Here is an 18,030-nt window from a genome sequence, read left to right on the forward strand (position 1 = left end):
CCACATTGAAGGTGACATCAAAATGATCGAAAAATATATATTTATGGTCGGATAGAGACGGTTCAGTTTCATTTGGAACCTGCCAATTTCCCAGCTCATGCAGCTCATTTCCTCAGGTTATGCACTACTTCAAGTGGCAGGTACAACACCTTCCGCAAATCAGCTGTTCATAGTTCTTCTTCCGTCGCTTAGTGCTTGCATCCCTTTTATTGGTATTTCACCATTCGATGCCGCACGCTTTCGGCAATAGTCGAGTTCGACTTCAAGCGTCCCTCGAAGCACTCCAATCTACAAACTGCCATGTCGTAGCTATCTGTAAATTCAAAATAGTCATAACGCCACAATAATCCTACTTTTTGTCCGTTTGTCTTCTTCCGAGTTCGGGCCACGGTCGACTGACACGCCAATACTTTCCACACTGATATAGTGACCAACTCGTGCAGTTCGTTGTCCGCTGAATACTCGCAGATATGCAAGTTGAAACTTGAAGGCTTTGCTCTGCCTACCGTAGGTTCGTAGACAGCCCAACCGAAACGGGTCTTCCCGTATTAACGTCGTTGCAGTCAGGTGTGCGTATTTTACTCCAATGACCAAACCAGCAGTCACGCCTTCGAACCTCTTGACCGGTAAATTGCGTAGGTAGTCATACCACCGGTCCAGTTCAGCGATCCAGCGATCTGCCTTCGTCGCCGGATATTTCGAGTGTGATTTGCTAGGGTATCATCTTCCACTCGGATGACGTTCCCAGTCCAAAAGAGATATAACGCCCGTTTGACGACCTCAGATTTCAGTTCATCTGCAATTCTCTTCTCCACGAGCGTAACCAACGACCCCTCGTCGATAAAGGCGTGAGTGTGTATCGATCTTCCTTGGTAATGGATAGTTACCGGGAGAATACGGAACAGCATTGTACTTTTCACGTGGCTGTGCGATATTACCCCTTCCGATGCTTGTTGTCTCTGACCCGATGGACCGGCAACTGAAGTTCTTTGGATGTGTACCGAGCGAAACAAATGCATTTGTGAATGTCCATGTCTCTGCTGCCACAGATTATGACCGGATGTTGAACGAGCAACTGCGAGACTACTTTACCATGAAAAGTATGGGAGTCGATAATCCTGGTCAAATCTTGGAATCGGAGGAAGATCAGCGAGCTAGACGGCTACTAGAGGAAACTACACGTCGAACAGCATCCGGATTTGAGACTGGCCTCTTGTGGAAGACAGATAATCCCCACTTCCCAAACAGCTACCCCATGGCCGTCCGCCGTTTACAGTCCCTGGAAAGGAAGCTACAAAAGGATCCAGAGTTAAAGCAAACTAAGGAAGCTGATAGCAGATTATGAGGGAAAGGCTAGCGAGGAAGAACTTTTGACTGCAGACTCAAATCGAGTGTGGTACTTACCACTGGGTGCCGTCACTAACCCCAGAAAGCCTGGTAAAATTAGATTGATATGGGATGCTGCAGCAAAAACCGATGGAGTGTCATTCAACTCACAACTGCTTAAAGGGCCCGATTTGCTAACTCCTCTGCCCACTGTTCTGAGCCAATTCCGTCAGTACCCGATTGCAGTGTGTGGGGACATCAAGGAGATGTTCCACCAAATAAAAATACGGGAACAAGATCGCCAATCACAGCGGTTTCTCTGGCGCGACACTCTGATCGAGCACCCGCAAGTAGCAATGGATGTAGCAACATTTGGGTCGACGTGTTCTACTGCGTCAGCCCAATATGTGAAAAACATCAACGCAGCAGAGTTTGTTGGTCAATATCCTCGTGCCTCAGCCGCTATAGAGAAAAAACACTATGTGGACGACTACTTGGATAGTTTCGAGTCCATCCAGGAGGCAATTGAAGTCGTCAATGACGTTAAAAGAGTGCATGCCAGAGGCGGTTTGGAGCTGAGAAATTTTCGCTCCAATTCAATAGACGTCTTGCGCGGGATCGGAGAAGCTCCAGCCGAAGGATCAAAATATCTTCAACTGGATAGAAGCGAGGCTACAGAATCAATCCTCGGGATGCGATGGATACCGAAAGATGACGCTTTTACCTACGCTTTCGCGATCCGTAGTGATCTTCTACCAATCTTAGCGGAGAATCACCTTAGATTTCAGTTCATCTGCAATTCTCATCTCCACGAGCGTAACCAACGACCCCTCGTCGATAAAGTCGTGAGTGTGTAACGATCTTCCTTGGTAATGGATAGTTACCGGGAGAATACGGAACAGCATTGTACTTTTCACGTGGCTGTGCGATATTACCCCTTCCGATGCTTGTTGTCTCTGACCCGATGGACCGGCAACTGGGTTTGTACTGGCTATTCGGAGATCTACAGCAAATACGAATTGCTCGATGCTACTACCCAGGAATTAGTTCCTTGCTTCTAGAACACACATTTCCGTAGACCAGTTTTCCTTAGCAGTTTCAGAGCATGAATTTCCCAAAGGTGCCGAATGATCACACGTACAAATTTCTCATTTATGTGAACAAAGTACAGTATGCGTACTGGTGCAGACAATTGAACACGCCACAGCAAAGAAAATACATGATGCGCCAATCTACAGTGTGACTAATCAGAGTAAGTTTTTAAGGCCATTTATTATTGAGTTTCTCAAATAAAGATTTCATAGATAAATATAACATGAAAAATGACGGACCGAATTGCCCCGTGGAGAGATCCGAATTATTTCTACATTGAAAAAGAATGGAAAAACGTAGAATTCATCGCCTAGCCTAGTGACGATTCGCTTATAAGGGGCATTAGGGGTAGAATGGGTCCATTATTAGGTATTAGGGGGCTATGGCGTGGATCACTATACTGTTGGGAATCTGTGATGATATCATCACAGATTCCTCGATGGCGGAATGGTTAACGCAGACTGGGAGATCGCAGGTTCGATTCCAGCTTGAGGATATATCTTTTCGCAGTGTGTCCAAAAAAGGCGAATTGTCACCTTTTCGTTTATTCCTTCTGTATATTTTTCCATTGAGCACGTGTCTAGGAACGGATACCTGGGGTATTGAATATGCAGGGGCAATGCGTATGGTTTTGTCTGAGTAGGTTGTCATTAGGCTGATGTTTCTTGTCATCAACCACTAAGTGATCCCAGATTAAATGTTGCTTCCAATGAGTTAGGGACAGACACAAGTACATTTTTGCTGAGATGGAACGGGTTGGTGCTGGGCTTGTGGCTTCCGTTTGGCATGTCTTCATAACTCATTAGCTGATGTGTGTTTCTACTTATTTTGCTTGAGTGGAGATTCATGTGGGTTCTGATATTTTTCAACTGTTTTGATCTTGAGTATGTTCGCTGGTTCAGGAAAGAAGTGCAGTACTGGCACCTAGGAGAATGTTGATTGTTTCACTCGAGTCATTGTGGCTCTTGAAAATGAAGAATTGCTTAACCAGATTGAGGCTTGATCGTCTACGAGAGTAGTAGTAGAGGAGATTTCTGTTTAGTTCGCATTGGATATTTGGCCGATTAACTTAAATCATCAGAAATATTTTAATATTGTTCCATATTTCAAGGTCTTTGATTCAGGGTAGTTATCCAAATTATTTTTGTAGCGCATAGTTTCCTGTGACCTTTCACTACGAAACAAAATGCGTATTAACCAATTTAGATGTTTCGTAAAATAACAGATTCAATCATAACTCCTACAAAGAAATGATTCCAATGTGGCTTTTCAATATTCTTTCCTCAGATATTCCGAAAAATCTGTAACCTCCTACCTTCCCACATTACCGCCCACATCGTATCACATCATTTGGCATTTTCTTCCACTGTGATATCATCACAGTCAAAAATGAATCACAATAAGTAAAAATTAAACAGTTTTCGACATCCATTCAAAAATCATTTCAACCCACACCATTTCACCAAGTTCAGCAAACACTCGCTGGTGCCACGGTTCCAATTTACGTGATGGCATTGCCGTCGCCAGTCTGTCCATCAATAGGTGACAGAATTTTTCACCCACCACCCATCGGTCAGTTGGTAAAAATCTCCCACGATCGTAAATATTACCACAATTTGTTTTGGCGTCACTAATTGACCGGGTGCCAAGTGAAGAACATTTTCAGCTCATTCTAATCTTTTGTTAAATACTGTGTTATTCTTTAAAACAAACACTCACCTGCAGCTCGGATTCGAACTTCTCGATCACCACCAGATTACATCTCGCTCCATCCGCATTCGCACCATAATTTCCCCGACCATGGTTCAACGTTTCCACTTTGGCCCCGATTTCCGTCCGCACTTCATTCAGGCTCTTATCAAAAGCAATCACCGCATGCTGCTTCCGAAGTTCCGAATTTTCCGACTCGGTTTGCGTTTCAAAATAAGTCCGCAGATTCTCCAACAGTGTAATGATTTTGTCCGTATCCTGTTCCTTCGCCCCAGGCGGTTCCTGCGCTTTGATTCGCTCGATGATCTGCTCACTTTGTTGCAGCAAGTTCCGGAAGTACTCCATCGTATTTTGCTTGAACTGCTCGTAGCTATTGGTGATGGATTCGACACTTTCCGGCCCGGTAACCGTTTGCTTGTGGGCGAAATAATCTTTGATGTTATCGCGACAGGTCGAAACAGAGCGGAGAAAATGCTCAACAACAGAAGCCAATTCCCGGAAGTCAGCCGCGATCGTGTGCAGTTTGGTTTTAATCGAGTTCAAACTGTTTTTCACCTGAACCACCTTCTCGCCGGATTCCGCCCCGGTGGATGCAAGCTGATCGATGGTTTCGAACCGTTTCGTCAGCTCATTCTCCGCTGCTCGAATATCCGCCTGAATCTGGTTCAGCTTCGATCCGATGAAGGCACTCAGATCGGCCGGATTGTCCGAAGCGGTGTTGAAGATTGGGTAGAGCTGTTCTTCCAATTTGGTGGCTTCTGCGAGAGTCTGTTTAGGGGAATAAAAAAGAAAAGGGGTTTCAAGGTTAGAAATTAGGGATGGATGTGATTGTTGTGAGATGCGGCTCACTTACCTCCATGTTGGCGGCCATTATATCGTTTAGGATCTTTTCCGCTTGCTGCTGGGCGTTCCAGCGTTCCCACTCATCACCGATGGCCAACTGACGGGCGCTGAGCTCGGTTAGCGTCCGATCGACGCACTGCGCTGCGCGAGCTTTCTGCAGATAGGGATCCGCGACCTGCACCGAAATAGAACAACAGAAAGAAGAATATTCAGATTTTTTTCTTGTTTTTAATTTAGATGAAGATACATGTAGGATGAGGTTTTCCGTGACGGTGGTGGCGGCGGTGGAAATTTATTTCGGTGTTCGGATCGCATGGCCGCAGCTGCGGCCACTGTTTGTTTTGCCGCCGTCAGTGCCTGTGTATACGGTTTGGTTTCGACTGCGGCGCGACTGTAGAATACAGCTGTTGGGGCGGCAAGTGCTTCTACCGTGGGGGTTTGCGGGAAACGCTTATGGGTCAATGTTGGTGCTATGGTTTTACGAGAAATGCATTATTCTGTTGCTGTTCGGAAACGTTTTTTCTCCCAACGAATAGGTTTGAATTAATTTCACGAAGCAAGATTCCTTTAATTGTTCTTTTTCGTTTCAAAGTTTGTTACTGGGTTGATGAAAAAATGTTGCCAGATTTTTTAAAGGCCGCAGTCGTCATACACTATTTAATTTTATTCAATTTTTATGACCAAGACGTCTACTACCGTATTCTTTACTAACAGAATTAATCGCTAACTACCCTAGGATACAACAGTGTTGATTATGTTCCAAATATCAGTGTTTTATTCTCAATAACATAGACATGCTTAGTCTTTTGCCAGGTTAGTCGGGAGGGCAAATTATACTATTAGCAAATCAGTGGTTTGGAAAAGGGTGAAGCACTGATTTTTGGCATAATATATCTAATTCGTGATTTGATGAACGAATTTTTGAAGCACCTAACATGGCTCAAACATATGGAATGAGGAACAAATCGGCCGAGCACGCCATCCTCGAGCTCAATCATTATCGTCGTGCCTTAACATCGCACCTCCAATTCGGAACATTGTTTTTTTTGTAAAATTTTAGGAGCCGGGAGAGTAGTTTTAGCTTTGGACTAGTAGTTACGGATCAAGAGTTTTACACGGCTACCGGAAAGAAAACGTTCAAGATAAATTGAAATAGAAAAATTTGTCAGTTTTCGCAAAAATACTAGGTTTAGCAGGCGACTTACACATGCAGGCTGAAAAGCAAAATTTCCGTAAAAGCTGGCACTATTAATCAAGATAATTAATATTAAGGAATGTTTGCAAAAACGCTTGTTGCCATTTTTGAAGAAACAGAGTTGTTCTGTGTTCTTATGTTGGCCTAGCTGCCTGTCATTACTGAAAAATTGCTAAGGAATAATATATCTAACAACGTGCAAGTCGCAGCAAGTGACAAAAACTCTCCAATCATCAGATAGTAGAATTGGCTCAACTAGCACGTTTCCCGTGTGTAGTTGGGGATTTATGTCTTGCCATCACCTTTCATCATTCCCCTTATCGGAAGGAAACGAGAAGAAGGAAAGAGCAAGTAGAATTGGATAGATGGGAAAATAGCACCATAGACGAATTTCGCACCAAATCGTATTCAGAGTTGGCAGCACCCTCTCAGATTCTAATGAAACTTTCTGTACATGAAGACTTTGTCACAAAAAGCCAATTTGCATATATTGTTTTTTCAAAAATGATCTAGACTGTCTTTTGAAAAGGGCCAAATTTTTTCTACCAATTTTTTTCAAACGGCTATAGTCTAAAAATGACAAATCCTACAAAAAACGTTATAAGAGTGGTTTTTACAAAATTAGTAAAATGTTCGAATACAAATATTGAAAAAATTCTTCATTGACTCCTACACTGAAAAAAATCGATTTAAAGTCGATTTACAAAAAACTGAACTGAATTTTTGTTTCTTCAGTGTATTTTTATCGAAAACTAAACCAATGAAAGTCATATTCATCTCAGAATCCAATAAAACAATCAGTTTGTGAGAAGATATTGTCTAATTTAGCAACTAAGCATATTTTTATTAAGGGGTTAACTACATTTTCATTTTTCATAAAATCGAAATTTTTTATTACTTTATCTGAAAGTACAACACCTTGAGAATGTTTTCCCAAATTTTTATAAAGATCCTAGAAATAGATCGAAAGTTACAGCGCTTCCAAGCGCGTTTCGTCTACCAAGAGCAGTGGTGATTTGAAATTTTAAACTCGATTTTCTCGAAATGTCGTTTTACTAAAAATGGTTTTTACGTGATCACGATTGCCGAAAAACTACTCAATCAATTTTCTTGATTTTTTTTCAATTGATCGTAATAAATTTTTCTCGTACTTTGAAGATTGAATGAAGATGCGGGAAAAAATTATTATATATTCAACTAATAGTTGAGGTACGAGGAATACTCATGCACTAATGGAATTTTTTGAGTTTTGGGATTTTAGATGATATATTGGTCTCCAATCGTGATCACCGCAAACCTCTTAAATAAAAACCTATTTTAATCCACCTAGCGGTGCAATTGTGCCTTTCTCAATCATGAATCACGAGAATGTGTGCGTTGTTTATATTCATTAAAAACTTTTAAATGCATATATTACATTTTATTATTATACATCACATGACAACTACATACAGGAAAATAAATTATTATTCGAGTTCTAAAATTTTGAAAAAGAAAAAACAGCCACGGTAATATTGAACTGAAAAAAGGTGCGAAATCGGCAAAGTCTCAAAAAGTCGATTTTTATAAAAAAAAATTTTTTCGAGATAACATAAAATCTCGACGTTTCATGCATTTTAAAGATGTTTGGCATCAAAAATACGAATTCGATTTCTGAAATTTCATGGGGTCCCCCCTTTGGAAAAAAAATTTGAGTTCCGGCTTATATGGGAATTTCATATGTGACCGGACGATTTAGTCTATATTTCCGGACCCATATAAGCGATCCGTACGAAATTTTATAGACTATAGCTATCATTTGGGACTAAGTTTGTGAAAATCGGCCCAACCATTTCAGGGAAACTGATGTGAGTTCGTAAATTTTGAAAGATGGCCGCTTTTCCCGGGCACTTCCGGAACCGTCTATGGTGGTCAATGTAGTGAACGAAAGTTTGGTTGGCCGTCGGTGACCTAGAACAGCAAATTTAAGTTGTTTGAGAGACATTTTAGCGAAATTTTTACCTTTTTTGCTTCCATCGGAGTATCGGTTTGAATCACAATTTGCTATGTGATCGCACGCCACAACCAGTAACTCCGGAACCGGAAGTAGGTTGGGGATAAAATTTAATAGCCATTTACGGGGACGCAACATCTTTCATTTGAGACTAAGTTTGGTTGATTCGGTCTAGCCATCTCCGAGAAACCGATGTAACTGTTAGTCTGAATTTGGATACTTCCGCCGGGGCTTTCGGAACCGATGATGGTGGCCAATGTGACCAAAGAGACTTTGAATGGCTGTTAATGACCTAGTACTACAAATTGAAGCAGTTGTGGTCACATTTTGGAAAAATTTTCACCATTATACATTCATTGCAGAATTTCTTAAAATCGACATTTTCTGCGTGATCGTACTCATCACCCTGTAATTCCGGAACCGGAAGTCGGATCCATTAGAAATTCAATAGCAGCCTATGGGAACGTTGCACCTTTCATTTGGGACTAAGTTTGTAAAAATCGGTTCATCCATCTCTGAGAAAAGTGAGTGAGATTGTGTTCGCGTACACACACAGACGCACATACACACACACATACATACACACACACAGACATTTGCCGAACTCGACGAACTGAATCGAATGGTATATGTCACTCGGCCCTCCGGGCCTCCGTTAAAAAGTCGGTTTTCAGAGCAATTGCAATACCTTTCTATTGAGAAAGGCAAAAAGGGTTTCGGGGAAAAAGCTTTAACTCCGCCAATTATCAATTTATTTTTATAAACTTATGCTTGTTTATTTTGCTGAAAAATGTACTACTAAAATATTATAAGTTTGATGTAATGAAATCATTGCTTTATTCCTTTACGTAAATTCAAACTTTTTGCCTTTCTCATATAGAAAGGTTATGCAATCACTCTGAAAATCGTCAACCTAATCCCGGCCCGGAGGGACGAGTGTCATATCCCATTCGACTCAGTTCGTCGAGAACGGAAAAAGTCTGTATGTGTCTTTGTATGTGTGTGTATGTGTGTGTATGTATGTGTGTATGTGTCAAATAATGTCACTCATTTTTCTCAGAGATGGCTGGACCGATTTGCCCAAACTTAGAATTTTGGATCGATCGGAATTCTGGGGTGGCATCACGCATCTCGATTCGATCAAAATTCTATCGACTCGACCTTGTTTCGCATTTTGTATTTCGAACCGAGCTCGAAAGTAAATTTTCGTTCGAGTTCGCTCGAAGAAGTACTAGATTATCGAGAAGTGTTGGCATTATGGAACCATAACAATCGAACTCGAAAGCGACTCGAGTCGAACGTATTTGCTCGATAGTTTTATTGCTGTCGACTGTCGTTCGAGATTATGATTAGTGTTTTTGTTTCATGTCATTCTTTAAATTGGGTAACAATCGGAATACTTAGAGGATATAAAATTACCAAAAGGTGTGAAAAGCTCCCACGTACTTTATGTTATATCTATTTTCACCATCAGGAACATACTTTTTTTTGTAAAAAGTAATACTAAATATTGCTAATAGATTATCCTACACCAAGTAATAAAAAAAAAGTGTTAAAACAAATCGATGGAGCAAAGTGAAGACACCTTGACTTGTCTAATCGCTATTTGATATATGTATAGAATCACAATCATTCTTTATTTCAAAGTGGTGATTTAAACAATTTTATATTCTAATTGATGCATTTGTTCCCGACTATACCTCAATTGTTTTCAATATCACAATATAGCCTTGAATTCAATGCCATAATGTACGTTTTATACACCAACAGAATTAGGTGTTATATCGTCATTAATATTAAATGCATGAAAATACAGAATATTATCTTATATAGCAAAGAACTTTGAATCAAATTGAAATACTAACAAATTTGAATGCATCAACCGATTAAAAATTATACCATCTACAATTTCTAGAAACACTTCATTTTTATTTTGTTCTCCCTATCTCTAGTTGTGCGCTATAACAAAATAATTAACTAACAAGTACACGAAAAACCCCGCAAACACGGAAACGAATTATTGTCTCGACTATTTCAACTAAAAATGGCTATTTAACGAACTAGTTTTTAAATTTTTGCTTCATCAATTGCTGAAAAAATTGTTGCTTTTGGAAGCTATCAGTTTCCTGAAAAAAAACCTGAAAACCAAAATTTTAATGCAAAATTAGCCATTTTTATTGAAAAGGGCAGTTTGCTTGCTATGAATATTTTCTAAAAGATTTGATGAAAGCGATTTCTGTAGATAATACATTCCATCGTGCGACTTAGGCCCGAATAAGAGACACTACCAGCTAGGCATTACGATGTTTCAGTGCTTCAACTTAAACAGCGAGATATATTAAAATTTTGAGGTAAGAAGTTCAAGAATATAGTTATATCAAACTAAAATAATGCCCAAGCATTGAAAAAAGACGGTGAGGGTGAGTGACCTGAACAAATTATGAACATGTTTGGGTCAATTTATTCTTAGGTGGAATTAAATTTATCATACGATGAACAAAATAATTATTAGTTTTCTGCAACGAAGCATTTTTGGGCATTGTAAATAGTTAGTTTCGTCTAATTCACGAATTGAAAAAATGGCATCTTGATGAAGTTGAGTAGTTTCACATATATTTAATGTACGGGTTATTCCACGTCAAATTTACAACCACAATTTCAATTCCTACCAAAAAAATTTCTTGCACTCTTAGCACAAAATAATTGACATCTATTTTTTGTTTTGGCTGAATACGATAGATTTTTATGATTTAAGTTATGAGTTTTTGAATTTTATGAATTGAACCATTTTTCAACCACTGATAACTCGGAAACTCTTAGTTGTACGGAAAAAAACTATTAATAACAAAAAGTGAATTTCGAATGAACTCACCAATGAAAATCTGATATAGTTTTTTTGTTATTTACGTTATGAATTCTGCAAATGTTAGAAACATATTGAAAAGTAAGCTTGGACTAATAATTTTTATATTCTATGAAAAAAATTATAATTATATTGAGAACCTTATTACTTTACGATATATTTCAATTAAAAATGGCCCATAACATAGCATTTTATGTTAAATTGCCCTTTTTTAATCTTATAATTGTAATATCTTGCAAAACATTTTGAGATCCACTGCAAAATGTTTATTCAATATTTTTAACACGATTTTTTAAATTTTTATTATTTAAAGAAAAAATAAGCAAAAAAATTGATCTAGCTTTCAAAAAAAATTCTCAATTTTTCCGGCAAGCTCATACGAAAGTGTAACTTTTTAAATTTAATATTTTTTCCATGCATCAATTACTTTCCGAGCTAACAGCGATTAAAAAATGTTCAATTTTTCTAACTTCAAAAGCTGAAACCTCATACCTTGAAGTAAATATTATATTCAGCCATATCAAAAATACCTGTCAAATATTTATAGCTAAAGAATGCAAGAACAAAATTTGGAAAGAACTAAAATTTTATTTGTAAATCTGACGTTGATTGGCTCGTATGGTGCATAAAAGTTATCATCGATGTCTAAACTATTTTTCGTGAATGAAACGAAATGTTTCGTTCTTTTATCAATTGTTTTATATAGTATAAATATTTTTGGAAAGGGTAAATTTATTTTTCGTACATAAAACGAAAAAAATTGTATTTCTTTATTACATCGGATCTTTTTGGATCGATGTTTGACAACATCGATTTTATTTCACAGTGCTCGCCCCTATTGTGTACTACAAACAATTGTTATACTTGCGAAACTTATCCATATATATTTCGATAACAATCTATTAAAAAATAAATAAATAAAAAAAACCAAAGTTGGTTTTATGAAACTTATTTGTAACAGAATTAAAAATATTTTTTCTCAGTGTATACTCTTATTTGACAGTTTGCGCTCGAACAGGCAGTCGAAATCTAGTACCGCAATCTAACAAGCTCGAACGCTTGGTCGAATGCGATACGTAATGCCGCAATTTAGTCGAAACGACTTCAAAACGTTTCGAATCGAATCACTCGAATCGAGATGTGGAATGCCACCCCTGGTTCCGGAATTACGGGTTTAAGAGTGCGGCCACACAGAAATTTCTCATATAAATTATAGGAAAAATTAAAAATCGAATTTTTATTTTTGATGCTAAATGTCTTCAAGGCGGATGAAACGTCGAGATTTAATGCAAACTCGAAAAAAAAAAATTGACGACGATTCACTTTTTTGGATTTTGGCACATTTTTGCCTTTCTCATATAGAAAGGTTATGCAATCACTCTGAAAATCGTCAACCTAATCCCGGCCAAATTTTTTTTTGACTCGCATAAGGTTTCAGGATTTTAACAGGGGCGTAGTTGATGGTTTACGGAGAGGGGTTACACCTCCCCTCTACTGTTCACTCCCCTCCATTTAAAATCTCCTTAAATCACCCCTTAGACTACCACCCCATCCAACCCTCATACCCCTCCCTTTCAACCCCATCATCTTTAAACCACCACTAAATCACAAAGCATACCAATTTAAGCTGGGGAGTCGTTCTTTCATGGGACTTTCGCCCTCTTCACACACCCACCCCTGCATGACAAACTGCATTAGCAAGCAGATAACATTGATCTAATGCTGATTAGGCTAATGAAGTATGATATTTTTTTGTTTCAAGTGTGTCACCGTCGACACGTAGCTCATCAAGTTCGTGGCTGGCAAGCCATTGTGTATAACTGCAAAGTGTACTAAGAATGTAATGGACATTTCCATAATTATGTTGAACATAAACAGCCTCCGTGCTATAGTTTAGAGAAATGAGAAAGCCACAATTGCACCACTAGGTGGATTAAAACAGATTTTTTTGTAAATCGACTTTAAATTTTTTAAATCGATTTTTTCAGTGTAGGAGACAATGAAGAATTTTTTCGATATTTTTAATCAAAAATTTGACTAATTTTGTGAAAATCACTCCTATAACATTTTTTTAGGATTTGTCATTTTTAGACTATAGCCATTTGAAAAAAAAATGGTTAAAAAAATTTGGCCCTTTTAAAAAGACAGTCTAGATCATTTTTGGAAAAATAAAGTATGCAAAATGGCTTTTTGTGACAAAGTTCTCATGTACAGAAAGTTTCATTAGAATCTGAGAGGGTGCTGCCAACATTTGTTCGAGTTGGCGCGAAATTCGTCCATAACAACAATCAGCAGGTAATACTATGTTCACACTAAAGAGTTAAAACATGTTGTAATAATTAGCAACAAGAAAAATGTCATCAAGATAACGTTAAAAACCTGTTTTAATCCACCTAGTGGTGCAATTATGCCTTTCTCATTTCTCTAAACTATGGCACGGAGGCTGTTTATGTTCAACATAATTATGGAAATGTCCATTACATTCTTAGTACACTTTGCACTTATACACAATGGCTTACCAGCCACGAACTTGATGAGCTACGTGTCGACGGTGAAACACTCGAAACAAAAAAAATCATACTTCATTAGCCTAATCAGCATTAGATCAATGTTATCTGCTTGCTAATACAGTTTGTCATGCGGGGGTGGGTGTGTGAGGAGGGCGAAAGTCCCATGAAAGAACGACTCCCCAGCTTAAATTGATATGCTTTGTGATTTAGTGGTGGTTTAAAGATGATGGGGTTGAAAGGGAGGAGTATGAGGGTTGGATGGGGTGGTAGTCTGAGGGGTGATTTAAGGAGATTTTAAAGGCAGGGGAGTGAACAGTAGAGGGGAGGTGTAACCCCTCTCCGTAAATCAGCAACTACGCCGCTGTTAAAATCCAGAAACCTTATGCGAGTCAAAAAAAATTTGGCCGGGATTAGGTTGACGATTTTCAGAGTGATTGCATAACCTTTTTATATGAGAAAGGCAAAAATACTCATTCAAATATCCATCCTTATTCATTCAGGTGAATATCGTACAATATATTCATTTAACTAATTATCTACGAAAATGTTTTCAAAAGCCGGTAAAGCATATGAAACAACAATCATCATCGCTTACATTGTACCAGGGCCTACTTTGATGCGTTTGATTCGTTGCTGCACGGTCGCTTCGTGTAATAATCGGAGACGAATGAAAATCTGCATGGATGAATGAGCGGTTTGTTCGTTTGACGTTTTCAGCTGCGTCACTGAAAATTGAAAATGAAGGCGGCTGAATATGATCAATTTTCATTCAATGAATTTGAATATTTTTAACTCTGCCAACGGTTGTAGAAATTCGTTTGGATTCAAATCGAGCTGAATTTTTGAAGATCTTGGAACCATCTATTGAATGATCGACTACCGTCAAATTTCCCAGTACTCTGCGGTACTAAAACGTGCTGGAAGAGTAAAGAAACACTAAACATTGGTAAGATCGTTTGAGATTATTTTTGTTATTGAATTTATTTAACCAATTCTATTGTTTACACCAAATGCGTGCCAGAAAAATGGAAATTTCTATTGGGGACGTGCGAATCAGTGATGTCCCAGAACACGTTCTGCTCGCGTGCCTGTTCTTACCTGGCTCGCGAGCTGTGCTGTGTTGAAGCGAGCTTGTGTGTCTGTTCTTTTAAGAAGAGCGAGCCGCATAAGCCGAGAACGTGTGCTCGTCACCTCACAAGCTCGTGGGCTTTACCGAGAACACGAGCTCGAAGTAAGAAGAACACGTGCTCGTCTTCTTGCTTCATCAAGAGCTAGGGTTGCCACCCCTCCAGGTTTGACCCGGAGACTCCGGTTTTCGGGAGCGATCTCCGGGTCTCCGGGTTTTACATCAATTTCTCCGGGTTTTGTGGGAAGAAGCATAGGTTAAATTTTTTTGGAATTGATTGATTCTTTACAAAATATTTAAAAAGTCTAAATTAACTATTACTGTGGTTCAGATTTATTTTTCCCGACTAACTCTTCGTTTCAAGGTGGCGAAGAGTTCACCAAATATTGCTAATTTCTTTCACAAAGCAATGAAAATGAAAATCAAATAAAATTTACTACAAATTAACCTACCGGAAGTCGCACTAGTGCACTGAGTGCACGCTGCTCTGTAAATCTAGCGAAATCGTCTTAGGGAACCAGTGGCTGCTCGTTCGGTAAGCCATATGCGCGACTTCCAGAGGGTTAAGGAAAGTAATATTTCACTATGTGCTACAATTGAAATGTTGCATTCCACTAAGTCGCTCAAAATGGTGTAAAAAAGTTATTTTACTGCAATTTTACCAAATCATTTCACTCTTAGTGGTGCTTATCACCAGCTGCACTAAGGTCTGGCACATTTGTTCTAATCCAACTGACTAGGTCAATATCAAACGAGTTCTTGCGGTGTTGTTGCTACTCCAGCAGCGATCCTTAACTGGGCTAGGGAGGTGAGTTTTGCCCCTTTGTTGCGAAATTAAAATTTGTTGGTGACGAATAACCGACACCACATAGTGTGATGCGCAGCTCTGCCTCCTTTGCTCTCCTTCTCCTGTTAGTTGTGGAGGAGAGCAATGCCCGTTCGATCTCCACAGTGAGAGTAGCTGGTGCTTTTGTATTATTGGCACTTAGTCGGGGAAGTGAAATATTACACCACATTAAACTGATAAAACCGTTCTCAAGCGTGAAAAATTTACAGTTTTACTTTAACGTGGTTATAAAAATCGATTAAAGTGCTCTAAAATGCCTAGCAATCGCTTTGAATCCAATTTCTGTCTCGTGAAGTGGCTGGCATATCAGTCTTTCTGATTTTGTCCCATTTTACCGTCAAAGTATTTGTCATTGAATTCAACATTAGTAAATATTTCTGCTCGCGTAACCAGTTGTGGTTTCCAATGAATCGCTTTCATATTACGAAAATGAAATCAAATCTATCGTGCCGTTCATATCATATATCCGTTTGAAAAATAAGATTATCATAATAGCACTTAATTCAGCAAACTAATCAATTCAATCATTATTTGTTCAACGAAGTTTTTGTAGTTGCATGATGTAAATGTGATCTTTAGTAACAAACAATATTTTATGACGGGTGGCATCTAAACAGGCTAGTGGAACAGTAGGTACTCCACGATTATTGGAGCGTTCAACCTACCAATGTGAGAAAACTTTTTCTTTTGATTCTCCTAGAAAATGTTTTGCTCTATACGCCCATTCAAGCATAAGAGTCCCATATTGACAAAAAACGGCAAGTCTAAACAAACGCTGTTCAAGATTTACATTTTAATTGAGCCTTATGGATGGGACAATCATGTTTTGGTAAATTTTCTCAAGCAACCTGGTAATCTTATTTGTGCATTGGGATTCAGTGATGATACAGAATACAATCCAACAGATAACTTATTTTCGACAAAAACCTATATGGGACTCTTATGTTTTAATGGGCAGCATAGCTGATATTCAAATTTTTAGCATAGCTTACAAATTTTGGTGGTTTTTACACGAACAATAAAATTAGAATTCCGTCATTTCTTGACTGACACGATCATTAAAAGTGGAATTGCTGGTCAGTAATGACATTACTTATACCTTATGTAAGGGTCCTTTTTTGATCCTTTGGATGCGAACATCCTTTTTCATATAGGAACTCTAGCCTAGAGGTTTAATATTTAAAAGCATCTCAAGTGTCGAAGTTGTAGTGAACGCGCCAGTTGATGCCACTAACGCCATTATTTGCAGATTGTTGAACTTTGATTGGATCATCACCATCTCTGCTTTCTACCACCACACAAGGTATCCATATGACAGTATTGAACAACGTATTTGGCTTAGAGACCCCACGTCTGTCCAAAAGTTCGTCTGCACTGCCCGAAGGCTTGATTCTGAACTCAATGTTAGCAGACCAATTCAGTTTGGAATCCAATGTAACTCCACCGTGCTTGACTTGATCCGGACACAGTAGCTCAGAATCAAAGAACTGCAATGGACGAACCCCGGTTTTTATTCGCTTCTTCGTGGAAAGAACCGTTGAACTTTTGTTTAGAGTTAATTTAGCTTGTCGATACCACTGTTCGACAGTTCTTAAAGTTAAAGATTGTTCCCATGCAAAGACCAGTAATTAGTATTTGGAAATCGTCAGCAAACCAGTAGGTAGGAAACCCAAGTTCATTGAGTTTCTTCAACAAGCCATAGGCAACCAGGTTCCATAACAAACGCTACCCTAAGGACAGACGCAAATACTCTCAGTGACGAGCAAAGAATGCGATTACTAAGCATTGCTTTCTTGAAAACGAAAAAACAATTCAAAAAAATTAAACACTATTGATTGCATGTATATCTGTCCTAAACAGTTGCCAGAAGATGTGGATTTGAATGCAAAAAAGTGTCTTTTGAGCATATAATCTCAATGTTTGTAATTATCACAAATGCCAATGTTTAAAATATGTTTTTATTCGATTCTTCAGGGTACATCCAGTATAAAAACAGTCCAACACAATACGAATACCTGAAATTGGAAACCCTCTTTATGATATTACTTGACAAAAACATTGGGAAAGTCCACGTGGACATTGTTTGGAGAGAAGTAGGGGTACATGAATTGTCCACGCTTGTCCTCGTAGGGGGAGGGGGTCAAAAACGAAGGTTTTTTGGTCCACGTGGTATATGAATGGTCCTTAAGTTAATATCCACGCTGTTTTCATGTGGTTAGTTTCGCGGAATTGAAAACCGGCAAAACAAACGAAAAAGTTTTATATGCGGATTTAACTTGCTATATTAGTAGTAGACTTCGTTTGATAGCTGAATTAAGTTTTCTCTTCTGATTCAACCAAACAAAATTTAGTAATATAGACGAACGTATGCTTCTAAGAATCATTGGCAACTGCAGGATTGTGAACTGAGAGAACTTCTCTTCGTGCTCCTTCCACATAAAACCAAAATAAAACTATTAACACTATCTTTATCATGAAATGGGCTTATTTTGTGCGAAATTTGCTGTTATAATGAAGTGTTGATA

The 18,030-nt window shown here is 38.6% G+C and overlaps 1 protein-coding gene across 8 annotated transcripts in view; it reads right to left on the bottom strand.

Moving 5' to 3' along the window:
• LOC131690174 (titin) overlaps nt 1-18,030 on the bottom strand; it is a 413,707-nt gene that overhangs the window by 109,490 nt on the left and 286,187 nt on the right. For all 8 annotated transcript variants that reach the window (XM_058975744.1, XM_058975739.1, XM_058975746.1 and 5 more), the window contains 2 exons: nt 4,982-5,146; nt 4,138-4,896 (listed from right to left, as the gene is read on the bottom strand). In XM_058975744.1, the coding sequence (XP_058831727.1) occupies nt 4,138-4,896; nt 4,982-5,146 (924 nt within the window). The remainder of the gene's footprint in view (nt 1-4,137; nt 4,897-4,981; nt 5,147-18,030) is intronic.

This window comes from Topomyia yanbarensis, chromosome 3, assembly GCF_030247195.1.
Source record: "Topomyia yanbarensis strain Yona2022 chromosome 3, ASM3024719v1, whole genome shotgun sequence".
NCBI classification, from domain to species: domain Eukaryota; kingdom Metazoa; phylum Arthropoda; class Insecta; order Diptera; family Culicidae; genus Topomyia; species Topomyia yanbarensis.